Source organism: Macrotis lagotis, chromosome 1 (genome assembly GCF_037893015.1).
Source record: "Macrotis lagotis isolate mMagLag1 chromosome 1, bilby.v1.9.chrom.fasta, whole genome shotgun sequence".
NCBI classification, from domain to species: Eukaryota; Metazoa; Chordata; class Mammalia; order Peramelemorphia; family Peramelidae; genus Macrotis; species Macrotis lagotis.
In genome coordinates, this window is record NC_133658.1 from 457,858,202 (window position 1) to 457,876,487 (window position 18,286).

The 18,286-nt window shown below is 33.9% G+C and overlaps 1 protein-coding gene and 1 pseudogene across 6 annotated transcripts in view; both read left to right on the top strand.

Moving 5' to 3' along the window:
• Positions 1-18,286, top strand: part of CDKL3 (cyclin dependent kinase like 3) — an 83,969-nt gene that overhangs the window by 56,029 nt on the left and 9,654 nt on the right. For 5 of the 6 annotated variants that reach the window (XM_074213570.1, XM_074213569.1, XM_074213571.1 and 2 more), the window contains 5 exons: positions 13,174-13,297; positions 13,478-13,806; positions 15,374-15,473; positions 16,362-16,524; positions 17,486-17,583. In XM_074213570.1, the coding sequence (XP_074069671.1) occupies positions 13,174-13,297; positions 13,478-13,806; positions 15,374-15,473; positions 16,362-16,524; positions 17,486-17,583 (814 nt within the window). The remainder of the gene's footprint in view (positions 1-13,173; positions 13,298-13,477; positions 13,807-15,373; positions 15,474-16,361; positions 16,525-17,485; positions 17,584-18,286) is intronic. The other variant, XR_012473927.1, reaches the window with a different exon arrangement.
• On the top strand, positions 8,553-9,258 carry LOC141519368 (peptidyl-prolyl cis-trans isomerase FKBP3 pseudogene; annotated as a pseudogene).

Genomic DNA, 18,286 nt, shown 5'->3' on the forward strand with positions numbered 1-18,286 from the left:
TGTTATGAAAAAACCAATAAAATTGATAAACCTCTGGTCAATTTGATTAAAAAAAAAAGAAGAAAACCAAATTGCTAGTATTGTAAATGAAAAAGGTGAACTCACCACCAGTGAGGAGGAAATTAAAGTAATAATTTGAAATTATTTTGTCCAACTCTATGCCAATAAATTTGATAATCTAAGTGAAATGGATGAATATTTACAAAAATATAAGTTGCCCAGGTTAAATGAAGAAGAGATTAAATACCTAAACAACCCTATCTCAGAAAAAGAAATTCAACAAGCCATTATTGAATTCCCTAAAAAAAATATCTCCAGGGCCTGATGGATTCACAAGTGAATTCTACAAACATTTATGGAACAATTGGTTCCAATCCTATATAAACTCTTTGGAAAAATAGGGAAAGATGGAACTCTGCCTAACTCTTTCTATGAAACCAATATGGTACTGTACCTAAACCGGGAAGAGTTAAACAGAGAAAGAAAATTATGGACCTATTTCCCTGATGAATATAGATGCAAAAATCCTAAATAAAATCTTAGCAAAATGATTACAACAAGTCATCACTAGGATAATACATTATTATTAAGTAGGATTTATTCCAGGAATGCAGGGTTGGTTCAATATTAGGAAAACTATTAGTATACTCAATTATATCAACAACAAACCTATCAGAAATCATATGATCATATCAATAGATGCCGAAAAAGCTTTTGACAAAATACAGCATCCATTCCTATTAAAAACACTAGAGAGTATAGGAATAAATGGACTGTTCCTTAAAATAATTAGCAGTATCTATCTGAAACCATCAACAAGCATTATATTCAATGGGGAGAGGCTAGAGGCATTCCTAGTAAGTTCAGGGTCAAACAAGGGTGCCCATTATCACCACTACTATTCAATATTGTATTAGAAATGTTAGCATCTGCAATTAGAGAAGAAAAAGAAATTGAAGGAATTAGAATTGGGAAGGAAGAGACAGAACTCTTACTCTTTGCAGATGACATGATGGTCTACCTAGAGAATCCCAAGAAATCATCCAAAGAACTACTGGAAACAATTAGCAATTTTAGCAAAGTTGCAGGTTATAACATAAACCCTCATAAATCCTCAACTTTTCTATATATGTCTAGCAAGAAACAGCAGAAAGAGCTAGAAAGAGAAATCCCATTCAAAGTAACTTCAAACAATATAAAATATTTGGGAGTCTATTTGCCAAGACAGATTCAGAATCTTTTTGAAAACAATTATAAAACACTTCTCACACAAATTAAATCAGATTTAAATAACTGGGCAAATATCAACTGCTCATGGATAGGTAGAGCTAATATAATAAAATGACAATTCTACCAAAATTAAATTATCTGTTTAGTGCCCTACCAATCAAAATTCCAAAAAATTAATGAGTTAGAAAAAATTGTAAGTAAATTCATATGGAGAAATAAAAAGTCAAGAAATGCCAGGAGCTTAATGCAAAAAAGTGCAAAAGAAGGTGGCTTAGCCCTACCCGATCTAAAATTATATTATAAAGCATCAGTCATCAAAACTGTTTGGTACTGGCTAAGAAATAGAGTGGTGGACCAGTGGAATAGACTAGGTGAAAAAGCAGGAGATGATTATAGTAATCTGCTGTTTGATAAACCCAAAGAGTCCGGCCATTGGGATAAAAAACTCCCTCTTTGATAAAAATTGCTGGGATAATTGGAAGTTAATATGGAAGAAACTTAGATTAGACCAACACCTCACACCCTTTACCAAGATAAGATCCAAATGATTACAGGACATAGACATAAAAAAACAATAACAATACTATAAGCAAATTAGAAGATCAAGGACTAGTCTACCTGTCAGATCTATGGAAAGGGGAGCAGTTTATGACTAAGGAAGAGTTGGAGAACATCACCAAAAACCAATTAGATGATTTCAATTACATTAAATTAAAAAGCTTTTGCACAGATAAAACCAATGTAACCAAGATCAAAAGAAATGTAGTAAATTGGGCAACAATCTTTACAACTAATGATTCTGACAAAGGACTCATTTCTAAATTATACAGAGAACTGAGTCATATTTTTAAAACAAAAAGCCATTCCCCAATTGACAAATGGTCAAAGGATATGCAAAGGCAATTTATAGATGAGATCAAAGTAATCCATAGCCATATGAAAAAATGCTCTAAATCATTAATTATTAGAGAAATGCAAATTAAAGCTTCTCTGAGGTACCACCTCACACCTCTCAGATTGGCCAGTATGACCAGGAAGGACAATGATCTTTGTTGGAAGGAATGTGGGAAATCTGGGACACTATTACACTGTTGGTGGAGCTGTGAACTCATCCAACCCTTCTGGAGAGCTATTTGGAACTATGCCCAAAGGGCAACAAAAATGTGCATGCCCTTTGACCCAGCAATACCACTACTGGGTATATACCCTGAAGAGATGAGGAAAAAGGGTAAAAACATTACTTGTACAAAAGTATTTATAGCAGCCCTGTTTGTGGTGGCAAAGAATTGAAAATCCAGTAAATGTCCTTCAATTGGGGAATGGTTTAGCAAACTGTGGTATATGTATGTCATAGAACACTATTTTATTAGAAACCAGGAGGGATGGGATTTCAGGGAAACCTGGAAGGATTTGCATGAACTGATGCTGAGTGAGATGAGCAGAACCAGAAAAACACTGTACACCCTAACAGCAACATGGGAGTGATGTTCAACCTTGAAGGATTTGCTCATTCCATCAGTGCAACAATCGGGAACAATTTTGGGCTGTCTGCAAAGGAGAGTGCCATCTGTATCCAGATAAGGAGCTGTGGAGTTTGAACAAAGTACAAGGACTATTCCCTTTAATTTAGGAAAAAAAACAGATATCTTATTGTCTGATCTTGTTACCTCTTAGACTTTTCTTTAAGGATATGATTTCTCTCTCATCACACCCAATTTGGGTCAAGCTACAACATGGAAACAAATTAAAGACTGACAGAGTGCTTTCTGTGGGGGGGTGGGGGGAGGGAAGCAAGTTTGGGGGAAAATTGTAAAACTCAAATAATATCTTTCATAAAAATAAATTTTAAAAAGAGTTAGGGTATTTTATGAGAATATTGAACCTATTAAACTTGGCTCAGTGTTTTTCTTTAAGCAACAGTGATTGTGGAAAAGTTTAAGCTTTTGCATCTAATGAGAGAGAGAGAGATAGAGACAGAGAGAGGAGAGAAGAGAGAGACTAAACTGTTGAACTCCTGGGCTTTTACACTCAAAAGACAGAGAAAAGGAAATAGGTTAGTGTATATAATACATAATAGAGTTATAGAATAGAATATAAAATAGAGTCAGTACCTTCACAGGAGGTAACATTTGAGTTGAACTTTAAAAGAAATGTAGGGATTCAACAGGTGAAAATGGGTGAAAGACCATCCTAGGATAAATAGAAGAAAAAGCAAAGGCAAGGAAGCCAGAAAAACAGAGAATATATTTATGGAGCAGAGAGTAGTTCAGTTTGACTGAGAAAAGAATTTGTAGGGATTATGAGAGTGCTGAAAATGTAGGGTTAGTTAAATTGTGAGGAACAGAAAAAGGAAGTTTTTAATTTACTGAATTTATTCTGATATTAACTAATTGAGATAATGCTACTCTAATAACTATTAATGGCTTGACTACTTGGCATTATTGTTTTGTTTTTAAGTTATTTTGGTTTTTGTTATGGACATAATAAAATATAAATATTTTGATTTACAAAAATGAATAAACAGTGAATTTTAATACTTTCAAAAACATATGTAACAGAAGTTCACAGCTTCATACACTTCATATAATACCTTTTAAAAGGTATAACAGAATTATACTTTTTTGTGTGTCATCTTAATTCCTTTTTGCTTTCTTCTATGTAAATATAGTGTTTTATTGATTACATTTTATGTAGTTAAAATTATCTCATCATATTTGAATTAGAACAACTTTGTGAGATAAGAATTTTAAACTCATTTTATGTATGAGGAATTGAATTTCACAGACTTTAAATTGTCTTGTAGTAGTTGATGCTTTTCCTTCTTATTTCTGTCACCACCTATTGACACTCCTTACCTCAGGCAGAACCACACAGGTCAGATAATAAATTAGTATAAGTAAGTTAAATTAACTCATTGGCTGGCAATATAGGAAAATGTATGTTTCATTTTGCACTTCTAGTCCATCTTCCTGCCAAAAGGGAGAAGGCATATTTCGTAATTAGTCTTCTAAAGTCATATTTGTCACTGCTCAAAGTTCTGAAGTTTTTCAGAGGTTTTTTCCATTTACATTTTTGTGATCCTTTTGTAAGTTACTTTTTTGATGATTCTCATTTCTTTTTGCATCAATTCATATAAATCTTCCCAAGTTTCTCTGAACCCATCCCTTTCATAATTTCTTGTGATATATTATTTTTTTCTTAAATCAAGCAATTTAAATTTTAGTTGTAGTTGTAGTTAAACTAAGTTTTAGTTTTAGTTTAACTAAGTTTTAGTTAAATTTTTGAATGAATATCTGCCTTCTCTTCCTCCTGCCCTTTCCCTCCCAGTTGAGAAGACAAGACAAATAAAGTCCCCTGCTATCAACATGTATAGTTATTCAAAACAAATTCCCACATTAGCCATATTTTTTTTTTAAATCTCCTTCTGAACTCTGAATCCATCCTATCTCTATCAGGAAGTTATTAAACTGTTTCATATTGAATCCTGTAGAATCATGATTTATTATTGTGTTAGAGTTCCTAGTACTTTAATATTCCATCACATTCTATACATATGAAAGTATATAACTTATTGCAATAATATTTAATTACATACACATACTGCAATTTGTTCGACCAATTCCCAATTGATGGGTACCCACTTTGTTTCCAATTCTTTGTTGAAATAAAAAGTTGCTGCTGTAAATATTTTTATACATATGGATCCATTCTTTCTGTCATTGACCTTGTTATCACTGGGTCAAACAAAATGTAGTTTAGCATCTTTTTGGATATAATTCCAATTTGTTTTCCTTAGTGATTAGATAAATACACAGCTCCACCTACCACATATTAATGTGCCTATCTCTCTGTAGTTCATTTAACATTAGCAATTTTCTTTTTTACCAATCTGAAAAATGAGAAAAAAATACCAGTTATTTTTAATTCTTATTTCTCTTATGTCATTTGGATCATTTTTTCATATAGTCATTGGTAACTTGCCTTATACTATTGAGAACTGCCTGTTCATTTCCTTTGGCATTTGTTCATATGTGTTTTTATTAGTTCTCTGCCTCTATATCGTTGTCAGAGAAATTTGCTGCAAGATTTTTTTCCCCATTTTCATTTTTTCCTTCAAATTCAATATTGACTTTGTTGTATAAAAACTTTAAAATTTTTGAAACAAAATTGGTCAATAATTCTTTTGCTATACATAGTTGTGAATGGTGTATCATTTCCTGCTCCTCTTAATTTATATAGCTGATATAGTAAATAGTGTAAAATGTTAGCCTAAAGCTAATTTCTGCCAGAAAACTGTTTTCCAGTTTTTGTAGCATATTTTTCTTTTTCACTTAATCAGTGATCCTACTGATGACTTTTTCTAATTTTTAACCAATAAGAAATAGTTTTGAAGATTACAAACTAATAATAAAGTTTGAGATCTGGTACTGCTAGATAACCTTTAATCATAAATTTTAAAATTTTGTCCTTGAAGTTTTGTTCTTCCAGATTAATTTTACCACTATTTTATCTAGTTCTCACAAATATTACTAGTTCAGCATGATACTAAATCTGTCAGGTGATTTAGATAGTATTCTTATTTTTTTATGTTGGCAAGATCTAATTATGGAAATCAATCTTTCTCCAGTTTTCTGTGTCTTACTCTATTTTTGTAAAGACTAAAATGTTGTATTTTTATTTATTTAAGTACAAAATATGTCTTGGTAAATTGACTCCACATATTAGTTATTGAAATTAGCTTTCAACAGAACCAGAAAAACACTACACCCTAACAGCAACATGGGGGCGATGGTCAACCTTGATGGACTTGCTAGTTCCATCAGTGCAACAATAAGGGACAATTTGGGCCTCTCTGCAATGGAGAATATCATCTGTATCCAGAGAAAGGACTGTGGAGTCTGAAAAAAGACAAAAGACTATTACCTTTAATTGATAAAAAAAAAAAAACAAACCTGATATCTTATTGTCTGATCTTGCTATCTCTTATACTTTATGCTTCTTCCTTAAGGATATGATTTCTCTTTCATCACATTCAATTTGGATCAGTGTATACCATGGAAACAATATAAAGACTGACAAATTGCCTTCGGGGGGGGGGGGGGGGGAGTAAGATCCAAGGAAAAATTGTAAAACTCAAAATAGATAAAATCTTTATAAAAAAAGAAATTAGCTTTCTTCTCTATATCCTCCAACTGAATTTTGTTAATGGCATTAAGGGTGATGATTTGGGGGTAGTTTATTTTATAACCAGACACATTCCTAATGTTATCATTTCAGTTAATTTTTAGTTGAATCTCTAGGATTTTTTAAGTAAATCGTCATATTGTTATTATCTTCCTTGTCCTTTTACAGCACGTAGAGTAAGCTATACAATAGCACCCTATATATTGTCTCTCTCTCTCTCTCTCTCTCTCTCTCTCTCTCTCTCTCTCTCTCTCTCTCTCTCTCTCTCTCTCGTATCAGGTAACCTTGTTTCTCCCCCTTCAACTCCTGAAGATTTTCGAACAGAGAAGGAACATGACTAGACTTATATAGAAGGAATATTCCCCCAGCACTGACAGAAAGGATAGATTAGGGTGTGAAGAGGATGAAGGCAGGAAGATATTGCAAAACTGCCGGTGATAATGAGGGCCTGTTTTAGGGTAGTAACAATGGGAATAAAGGGAAATTGGGATATGAGAGATCTTTCTGAGAAGGAATCAACACTTGGTAATTGATTGTACATGAGAGGTCAGGGAAAAGTAAAAATGGACCTAAAAGTTTCAAACATGAAAGATTAGATGAATGGTGATGCCATTCCCCAAAAAATATTTAAAAGAGAAGTAGGTTTAGGAGATACAATTATAAGTTTGTTTTATCTTATAAACATTTGAAGATAAGGATCTGGAGTTCAGGATCTGTGACAGGGCATGAAATATGAATTCGAGCACAGAATTGATAATGTAATCTGTAGAAATAAATGAGATCGTAGAGGAAAGAGTGTACAGAGAAGGGTAAAATCCATAACATGGGGACATACCTACTCTGAAGGGATGGCAATAGAACCTGAAGCCAATAAAGGAGACAGGAAGAGTATCAGTTAGCATTTATTAAGCCATGCAAGGCACTGTGCTATGTGCTAAAGATAAAAAGAAAGGCAAAAAGACAGTCCCTGCTCTCAAGGTCACAGTCTAATGGGAGACAACATGCAAACAACCACATATAACTAAGATATCTACAAGATAAATTGGGAGATCATAATAGAGAAGGCACTAAGATTGAGGAGGACTGGAAAAGTCTTCTTACAAAAGGTGAGACTTGAAGAAAACTAGGGAAACTAAGAGGCAAAAATAAGGAAAGGAGAGTGTTCCAGATGTTTGTGTATATGGCGGGGGGCAACCAAGGAAAATGCTCAAAACTGGGGGATGGTGGGGTTGTGGAAGGAATAGCAATGAGACTGTTGCTGAATGGTAAAGCATTATGAGTAAGAAGATTAAAAAAAAAGGAAGAGACCAGGCTTTTAAAGTCAGAAGATTTTCTGTTTAATACTGAATGTAATAGAGAGCCACTTGAATTTATTGAGGAAGTGGTGATATGGTCAGAATGAAATTTTAGGAGAATCAATATGATAGCTCGGTGAAGGTTACATTGGAGTGGGGAGAAAATTGAGTCATGAAGGCCAATAGGCTTCAGTAGTCTAGGCATGAAGTGATGAAGACCTGCACCAGGCTGATGGCAGTATCAAAGAAGAAAAAAGGGGTATATATGAGAAATGTTGTGAAGGTAGAAATGACAGAACTTGACAATTAATGGGGAGTAGGAGACAGTAAGGAATTAAGAGTGACTGAAGCCTCGGTTGCCAGTCTGAGTTGTTAGTGGTTATAGGGGGTGGGGGGAATAATGAATTTCATATTGTTTACTATGTCTGTGGAATATCATTTCAAGATGTTTAATAGGCCATTGAAGATATAAGACTAGGGTCAGGAGAGAGGTTAGGGCCAGACAAAGTAGATCTGAGAGTCATTTGTTTAGAGGTGATGATTGAATCTATAGGAGATAATGAGTTAACCAAATTAAATAGTATAAAGGGGAGAAGAAGAGGGTCCAAGACAGAGAACTGAGGAACACCCACGAGTAGTGGGCATGATATGCATGAAGATCCAGCAAAAGAGAGAAAAGATAGGAGAAGAACCAGGAGAAAGCCTTGTCATGAAAACTAGAGAGAAGTGAGTATCAATGAGAAGAGGGTGATTGATATTATCAAAGGTACAGAAGGTTCAAGAAGAATGAGGTTTGAAAGAAAAGCCATTAGATTTCACATTTAAGAGATAATTAGGAGGGGCAGAAGAGGGAATATGGCAGCTGCTGGACCTCAGAGATTGTGGAGTGCAGAACAGCTGTGCAATGAGACGCTTCCCAAGAAGGACGGCATCAAGTTTCTGCAGGACATCAGCTCAGATTTGTTTCTTGCAGTTCTGCAAGTTACTAGGAAACATAAAAAGTGTCCAAGACAGCAAACAAGGATCATTTAGTCACAGCCTACAGACTCCTTTTTGAAAGTAAGCATTTCAAAGGTACTGAGTGTTGCGAAAGTGACAGAGCAGGTGAAAAGTGTGAAGCTTGATGAAGAGAAATCCAAAGAAGTCAAATCTGAAGAATCTTTGGATGAGGGTCTACCAGAATATACAAAATCTATTCTTAAGAAGGGAGATAAACTAATTTTCCCAAAAAAGGAGATGTTGTTCATTGCTGGTACACAGAAACATAACAGTTTTTGATAACAAATGTTAAAACTAATGCTAAGAAGAAAAAGAATGCAAAGCTTCCTAAATTTTAAAGTTGGAGTGGGTAAAGTTATCAGAGGATGGGATGAAGCACTCTTTAACAATGAGCAAAGGAGAAAAGGCTTGTTTGGAGATTGAACCTGAAAAGGCTTATGGCAAGAAAGGTCATACTGATGCAAAAATTCCACCATATGCAAAACTCATTTTTGAAGTGGAATTAGTAGACATTGACTGAAATAGACATACTTCAAGAGCTACTTCTAAAAACCTGTGGCCTTGCCTACACTTGAAGAACAACTGTCCTTATTGGGAGTGGAGGAAACATGATTAATTTTGAGGATAAATCCCTCAAGTTGAGTGTATATTTATTGTAAAAGGCTGTTTGGGGTTGACTTTTCTATTATTTAATAGTCATGTTGTAAATAGAAAATTCTGAATACAAATACATTAACAGAAAACAAGATAATTAGAACATGATGTTTCAGACTTAAGTGATAAGAAAAATGTCTAAAAGGAAGTGTGTCAGGGGCGACTAGGTGGTGTAGTGGATAAAGCACTGGCCCTGGAGTCAGGAGTACCTGGGTTCAAATCTGGTCTCAGACACTTAATAATTACCTAGCCTTGGGCAAGCTACTTAACCCCATTTGCCTTGCAAAAGCCTAAAAAAAAGGAACTGTGTCAAGTGTGGCATCAAAAAAGATGAAGATTACAAAAGATTAGATTTGATGATTAGGAAGTCATTAAAACCTTTGAGAGGAATTTCTATGGAATTATGTTAGAGAAGTCAGATTGCAAGGGGTTGAACAGCAACTGGTTGGTGAATGAAATGGAGTGATTAGGTATAAAAAATTCTTTTGAGAAATTTGACTACAAAAGGGAAAAGAAAAATAGAAAAAAATAACTGATGAATAAAATAATCAGTTAAAGGAAGTTGATAGGACATGAGCACATTCAGAGTCAGATAGAAAAGATTCAGTGAAGAGTAAGAAATTGAAAGTATTTCTGAGAGAGGGAATGACTATTAGAGAATATTGTGAAGGAACTGAGGAAATAGAACCAGAGTTATATGGAGAATGATTAGACCTTAAAAAAAAAATAAAGATCCCTTTTGTTCTGTGACTAGAGGAAAAGAGGGCATTCAGAACTGTTGAATAATAGAGAAGGGGACTTGAGGCAGCTTGAGTAATGAGCTGTCCTTTTGGAAGTTTGAGCAATAGTTGGAACCAAAGGAATTTAGGAAAAGGTTATGAGACCAGTTGACAATGAACATTAAATCCCATGAGGATCATGAAATAACAACAAAAAAATTTGAATCAGGTATTGAAGTTATTGAGGAAACTGGAGGGTAGTACTGAGGAAAAAGTTGGGAGAGTGACCTGAAGATTAGATATATGAAGCAACTAGGATATGGAAACATTAGTAGAAGGAAAGGCATGGACTTCAAAAGAAGAAGGATTATTTAGCAATAGTGATGGAAGAATCATTTAGAGGTAATAGGAGTAAGAAGTAGTAAATATATCTGCTCCTGTATCTATGTAATAAAAGAGTAGTGGCTTCCAGTGGAGAGAGGTATAAAGTATATAGTACCTAGGAAAAGTACTGGGTTTTTGTAAGAGTAAGGAGGGGATAGGATGATGATTGAAAAGTTTAAAGATAATATTTAAAGGAGTTCCAAAGGACATATTGTAATGAATTAGGAGATGCAAGTCACTCTATTGAAGTCCACTCCTCCTACTCCCCTAAATCAAAGTGACAGAAAGAAGAGTTAACATACTTCTTATTAACTATTGTTGCTTTCATGTTAGAATGGACCTTTCATATTGTTGCTTTTATGTTAGAATGGACCTTGGGAAGGGTAGGGCTGATTAGAGTAAGTGTTAAGGTTTTGGAGAAGATAGATTGTAAACTTCTTGAGGGCAGAGACAATTTTTATTGTTTAAGAAATTCTTCATATGGGATAACCATGTGTTTAAGTTTTAAGAGAGGTAGAGATAAGACTCTATCTTGGAGTCTCTTCTCTTTTCCTCTACACTTGATGTCCTTCTGATCTATATGTGTTGTTGTTGTTGAGTTATTTCATTTGTATTCAACTTCTTGAGAGCCCATTTTGAGTTTTCTTGATAAGGATATTAGAAGGGTTTGCCATTTCCTTCTCTAGCCCATTTTACAGATGAGGGACTAAGACAAACAAGGTAAAGTGACCCAGGGTCATATACCTCATAAGTGTAAGTGAGCTCTCAAATATTTTATGGTTAAGTAGAATTTTTAAAAAATACAGCCTCATGTTTATTACTTGTGCTTCAAAAAGTAATGGGGAGTCTCTTCTTTAAGGATATGATTTCTCTCTCATCACACCCAATTTGGATCAAGGTATAACATGGAAAAAAAGTAAAGACTGACAGATTGCTTTCCTTGGAGGGGGGAGTAAGATACAGGGGAAAATTGTAAAACTCAAATAACATCTTTAATAAAAATAAATTTTAAAAAAGTAATGGGGGAAAATTAGTCTTGAAAGAATAAATTATTTTGATACCATTTGAGATGCTTTATATGACTTAGCAGATGGAGCAGTAGACTTAGAAAAGAAGATCTTGATTCAAATCCCACCACTGATTCCTCTTGTGTGTGACCAACAATTCACTTAACATCTTGGAGCTTCAACTCTTTCATTTATAAAAATGGGGCTAATAATAGCTATAATACCTATCTCACATAATTGCTGTGAGGACACTTTAGAGTACAATATAAATAAATAAATAGATTACAGTTATAATTGCAGCATTTAATCATTTATTTTCAGACACCAGAGAGCTCAGTTTCAAATTTAATCAACTCAGAAAAATGTGGGATAGTCATATAGATAAGTTTTAAGAGATATAGTTCTATCTTAGATTCTCTTTCCTTTTCTCTCTCTATAATTGATGTCTTCCAGATCTACATTTATTGTTGATGTTGAATTCTTTTTGAGCCCATTTGGGGTTTTCTTGGCAAGGATACTGAAAGAGTTTGTCATTTTGCTCTTCAATCCATTTTACAAATGAAGAACTAAGACAAGCAGGGTTAAGTGACCCAAGATCATACACCTCATAAGTATCTGAGGCTGGATTTGAATTCATAAAGTTGAGACTTCTTGATTCTAAACCTAGTATCCACTGTACCACCAAACTGCTTCAGACCTCTAAAATACCTCTATTTCCCCCCTGAACTTAGTTCTACTTCCTAAATAGCCTAATAGAATTTTTAAAAACAAAAATATTTCCTTTTAGTTTTGTTAAAGTTTATACTTTATTTTAGATTTTTATTGATATATTTTATTTTAATATCAGTTTCCATTAAACAACTGTCACTTCTCCCATTGTACTTTTCCATTAAAAAATAATTAAGCAAAATAGAAATTGTAATTTACAAAATATATTTCTACTTTTATAGTTTATAATTTGGTAACAGAAAGGAAAGATCTCAGTGTGTTATCATAACTGGATGATCTTAGAGATCATGTTGTTCAATATACTTTCACTTTATAGAAATGAGAAAAAGATTTAGAGAGATTAAAAATGACTTGCACAAAGATATACAGTTATTAAGTGTCATATGTAGAATTTGAACCCAAGTCTTCCAGGCTTTGGGTTCATTACTCTTTCTATTCTGCTTTACTGTCTTTCTTTAGCAGATTTTTTTTTTTGCAAGGCAATGGAACTAGGTAATTATTAAGTATCTGAGTTTGGATTTGGACTCAGGTCCTTCTGACAGGGCCAGTACTTTATCCACTATGCCACCTAGCTGCCCTTCAAATTTTAATAATTTGAGACCAATAGTTTATATTTCCTGAGCTTTGTTGCCAATAGGAGTATTTAGTTTTAAGTTGTAAAATAATCCAACTATATAGAGTTCCTACTTTTAAAGACTTTGAGAGACTTATCTTTATTAATAAACAGTATGGATGAATTAAATATAAATTGGTTTTGCCGTTCTTTGATTTTCCATTGCTTAGCATAGTACCTGGCATATAGGAGCACTTAATAAATGGTTATTGACTTGATTCAGCATGTATGTAGCATGCACAAATGTATTTGTTACATAGTTGAAAAAATAAATTAGAGCAAATAGAACATAAAGATACAGCATTTTGTGCATAAATTTGCTTTGTGTCATTGCAATGTATTTGAATTTTTTTTGTCAGATTCATACCAGAACTGAGAGCTAAGTTACTACAAGAAGCAAAAGTCAATTCATTCATAAAGCCCCAAAAGAATTCTAAAGAAGTTGAACTCTTTAAAAAAGACTGGAAAGCAACTATAGGAAAGGCAAGTATTTGGATGGTTATTTTCCTGGGAAATACAGATTTATATGTATCTCTCTCTCTCTCTCTCTCTCTCTCTTGATAGACAGAGAGACAGAGAGACAGAGAGACAGAGAACTGGAGAAAGTTAGGACTCTATTGGCTAATGTTTTCGATATTCAGAATTTGTATATATCTGTTCTAGGATGGAGACAAAGACAAAAAGACCAAGGAGATGAAAGTCAGAATTTATAAAATAAAAGGAGTAAAAAGAAACATTTCTACAAGTAAAAAGATAGACCACAAAGATGAACATTGCCAACAGGACACTTTGGAAGTTTTTCACATTCTTTCTCAAGATAATAAACCTGTGACAACTGAATCACTTAGCCCTACAAATCTCGGCACTGATTCTAACAATATGAAGGAAGATGGCTATGCTGGAGGGTGTATGACCATGCCACCTATCAATCCAAATAGCTGTAATTTGACTGCTGCAAATCCTAACTCACATTTCACCCACAGAAACACAAGGTGGGTAATAACTAGAAATAATGGGGCATTAGTAAATGGTAAACATAACTTACCCTTTTCTTTACTAGGCATATTGGAAAGAATCAATACTAATTTAAGAATATGGGAGTGTGTATTTCCTTTACTAATGCAAATTCCTTTATAACTTAGATGTTTTGGGTTTTTTTTTTTAGGTTTTTGCAAGGCTAATGGGGTTAAGTGGCTTGCCCAAGGCCACACAGCTAGGTACTTTTTAAGTGTCTGAAGCTGGATTTGAACTCAGGTACTCCTGACTCCAGGGCCAGTGCTCTGTCCACTGCACCACCTAGCCACCCAACTTAGACAATTTTCAAAGGTTACTGCAGTTGAAAAATTCTTTATCTTTTCAAACAAGGGAAGAGTTACTCCATTTAGTTACTCCATTTAGCTTCAGATAGAATTTTCTTAAAAATTTTATTTATTTAAGGCAATGGGTTAAGTGACTTTCCCAAGGTCACACAGGTAATTATTAAGTGTCTGAGAATGAATCTGAACTCAGGTCCTCCTGACTCCAAGGTCAGGGCTCTGTCCACTGCGCCACCTAGCTGTCCTACATTAGTGTTCTGACAGGCCATCATTAGACCAGTTCCTGAAGCCTTTGGGGTTTGGTAGGACTTGCTGGAATTTGTATAAGCTTTAAGACCTTGGAGTATCTTTGTTACATGATGAAGCATCAAGGACAGAATTTTAATGGAGAAAAGAACAAATAGTGTTAATGAAATGCTTTGACTGTGAAAGATGATATGCGTGAATTCTAGTAATACTAGATCCTGCTAAAAGAAAATATTCTTTATTTATAATCATGTATGTTCCCACTGATCAAAGGAAAGCTGAAACTACTCTTCAATAGTCAAATAGTGTTGGAAAAGAATTACATTTGGAGTCAATTTTGTGTCTGTCATTTGTTTTGCTGGTTCTTGGCAGTTATAGAATAAGAAAAGTCTAAAGAAACATAAGAGGGTCATTGGATTGAGGATCAGAGTAGCCAGATCAGTTAGATTAAGACCAAGTGCATAAATTCTTGAAGTCCAAGAGAAAACAGAATCAAAGGAGACTATGGTCATTAAAGATCAGGTGGAGTAGTAGAAGAATAATTGGATAGACTAGGTCTAAGTAACCAGGAGATGAACACAAACAAGGAGAAGTGGTGAAGACACAACCGGGGTCTGTCAGGGAAGTTATCAGGAATGCAGATTTAGAGCCTGAGGACAGAAGAACAGTCTTCAGGGACAGAAAAACTTAGTTACGTGGAATAGAAGTCAGTATTGTGATAGGCTGAGTGAGATGCCAGAATCCCAAACACAAAGATAAATAGTAAGTAGGATCAATGGATCCTCATAGACAGGAGAACTAACAGACTAATGGTGACCAGAAGCCTTTGGTCTTCTGCTTTGGCTTTATACTTTGTTTAGTGTGAATGAACAAGGACTGGTATTAGTGTTGGTACTGAGAGAGGACTGTACACATGTTGCTTATCCTGGATTGCAACAGAAACAGAGGTTTCAGCCTCCCCAGGGAGTTTTAACAACTTTCCATATTCACTTCTCAGTCATAAGCCATCTGAAAAAGCTAAAAATAGAAGGACTTCCTCACACGCTTTTCTACAATTCACGTCTAACAACAAGCAAGAGGATGAAGCCCCTATTCAAGTAAGTTTAAGGACCTGGTCATTTCAATCTGGTCTTTTTCTACATTTATACTTTCTTTCCATTATTTGATGCATTTGAGGCCCCATTCCAGTTTGTAATCTTCTTTTGATTTTAAGTTAAATTTTCTCCATGAGATTTAATTACTCAACAGAATCAATGTTTCTTGCCTGACTTAACTAATGTTTAACTTCATGAAAGTCTTTATATCTTTAAAACTCAGGAAACCTGATTCTTTTTCTTTTTCTTCTATTTTTGTGGAACAGTGACTATTTTTTAACTTTTTTGAAGGTGCATATATAGCACTTTTAGGTAAGCTCTTTTTTGTTTCCTCTCACTAAAATCATTGATAACTGGATTCCATATAATAGTTACTGTAAAAATTAATTAGAAAAAAGCACATAAAATGTGTATCTCATTTACAACACATGGGGAAATCAAGCTATTCAGAACTGAAGTGATTTGGACAAGGGGAAATGTAAATAAAAATTAAAAATAGTAGTTTATGACTTCTGAAGTTATACACATAGAACTTTTTATGCCTAATTGTTCTTTATATTTAAAAATATATATTTTCTTAATAATGCTTAATATACTGAAATCTTAGTTTCTAAAATTTCTATTGGAGTTGGAATTGCTATGCATTTCCCTGTATCCTTTTTAACTTTTTTCCCTTATTCTTTTTCACCTCAATCCTGACTGAGTCTTCTTGACACAGTCAGAAAATATGACAATAAATATCAAAGGTCTTCTTTGGACTTATTTGACAACTAAGAACCAGATATTTTAAGATGCTTTTCATGCAGTCTCATATGGAAACAGAAGATCAACTTGGGGTCTCTTCATTTTAAGAATTGTCATACACATATTTTTGTTGTTGTTATTGTTTAGAATCAAGCAGAGAGGGGCACACTTCATGAGCAAACAGCTCAAAATGACCAAATAGCAAATGGGAACAAAAGGAAACTGAGTCTTTTAAGGAATGACAAGAAAGAGATACATTTTCCAGAGCTGCCTTTCACAGTACAGTCTAAGGAAATGAAAGGAATTGAAGGTATAAATTTGTTGCTTAGGCTTGTACAAATTCAAAACACATGATTTTTAAGTCTTTTTTAAAATTAAAAACTTAACTTTTGATGTAAATACCAAGATAGTCAAACTTATCTGAATTTTTAATTAGTGGGATCCTGTCATGTTTAAATACAAGTTAGAATAGTCTCTCATAGATCACATGATTTAAGAGGGAGTTGGGAAAAATTTTAAAAGATGGAATTCTAATTAGATCATTGCTTTTAATGCTGAATATAACAAGGTATAGATCCTGAATTGTTAGAACATTGGTCTAGGTTTTCACCTAGGTTTTTATTTATCATATGACTTGGTTTCCCTCCCATAGTAGAGGATATACAATATTTACTTCATACATTCTTTTTTTTTAGGGTTTTTTTGGTTTTTTTTTTTTTTTTTGCCCAAGGCCACACAACTAGGTAATTATTAAGTGTCTGAGGCCAGATTTGAACTCAGGTACTCCTGACTCCAGGGCCGGTGCTCTATCCACTGCACCACCTAGCTGCCCCCATATTTTCAAGAAGAATTCTGAAAATTCATTGAATTTCTGAATGAAATGTGCTGCCTTACATATAGTATTTATTTTATTTAAAGAACAGTGACATCTGGTGAAAAGTTACTGTAACAGCAGTAATATTATGCATGGATACTATATTAGGAAACACAACCCTGAAATACTTATTTAAGAATTTGGCTCAGAACTTAAAAAAAGGAATATCATGTATCTTATATTTGGTAACATTGTTTTTCTAGAAAAATAATTTGCCTTTGCCATATCTGCTACCAGGATTTATAATTAAGTTTTAATATCTTAATAATATTCCAAGAAATTGAACGTAAAAATAATGTATTTATATGCATTTAGAATTTGGTAGTGAAACCCATGAGAAGGCAAAAAATTCAGGGGAGGAATTATAAATAGTAATGATTTCGTTTCTTTATAAAAGTTAAACAGATAAAGGTGCTGAAGAGGGAACCAAAGAGAACTGATACATCTAAAATACCAACCTTACTTAATGTGGATCAAAATCAGGAAAAGCCAGAGGTAAAACTATTCTGTACATTGTTATTAGTAAGAAATTCTTGTTGAGCATCTTACTTTAGTGTATACATTTAGTCAGTCAAACTAGAATACTCAGTCAAATATCTGAGTATTTTAGTCTTGACTCAATGTATAAATTCAGTCAACCCAGTTAGAAAGTTGGATAAAAATGTCAAATCCTAAATTTTTTTAAAGCTGAAAACTGATCGGCATTGTCTTCCTTCACTAAAATGTTACTCTGATGTCCTGTTGTGATGTGGAGGTAACTCTGAGTTCTCAAAGGATATAGCAGTGGAGCAGGAGTGCAAGAAAGACTTTGAATATGGGTTAGTGACAGATTATATGCCATTGTCTTAAGACCAGTCTAGCAAAGTGTCAGAGTGGCTCTTTATTAGAGTGTTGTTCACCAAGTGAAGAATTTTGGTAGATTATAATAGCTCATTAGAGACCATTTGGTAAGGCATGGGAGGAATTGATGGAGATAAAATCATACATTCTTTGAGTATTAAAGGATAAGTTATTGACATAGTTCCTACTGGGATTTCTAGCCACAATTAAATTCAAAATGATTAGATTTATATGAATTTCGTGGTATCCAGGAAAATGGCATACTGAAAGTTGTAGACATATACATAATCAAGTAAGTCACATTAGATCAGTGTAAAGTATGATTGGGTTCTCCTTGGACACATTTGTTAAAGAGACA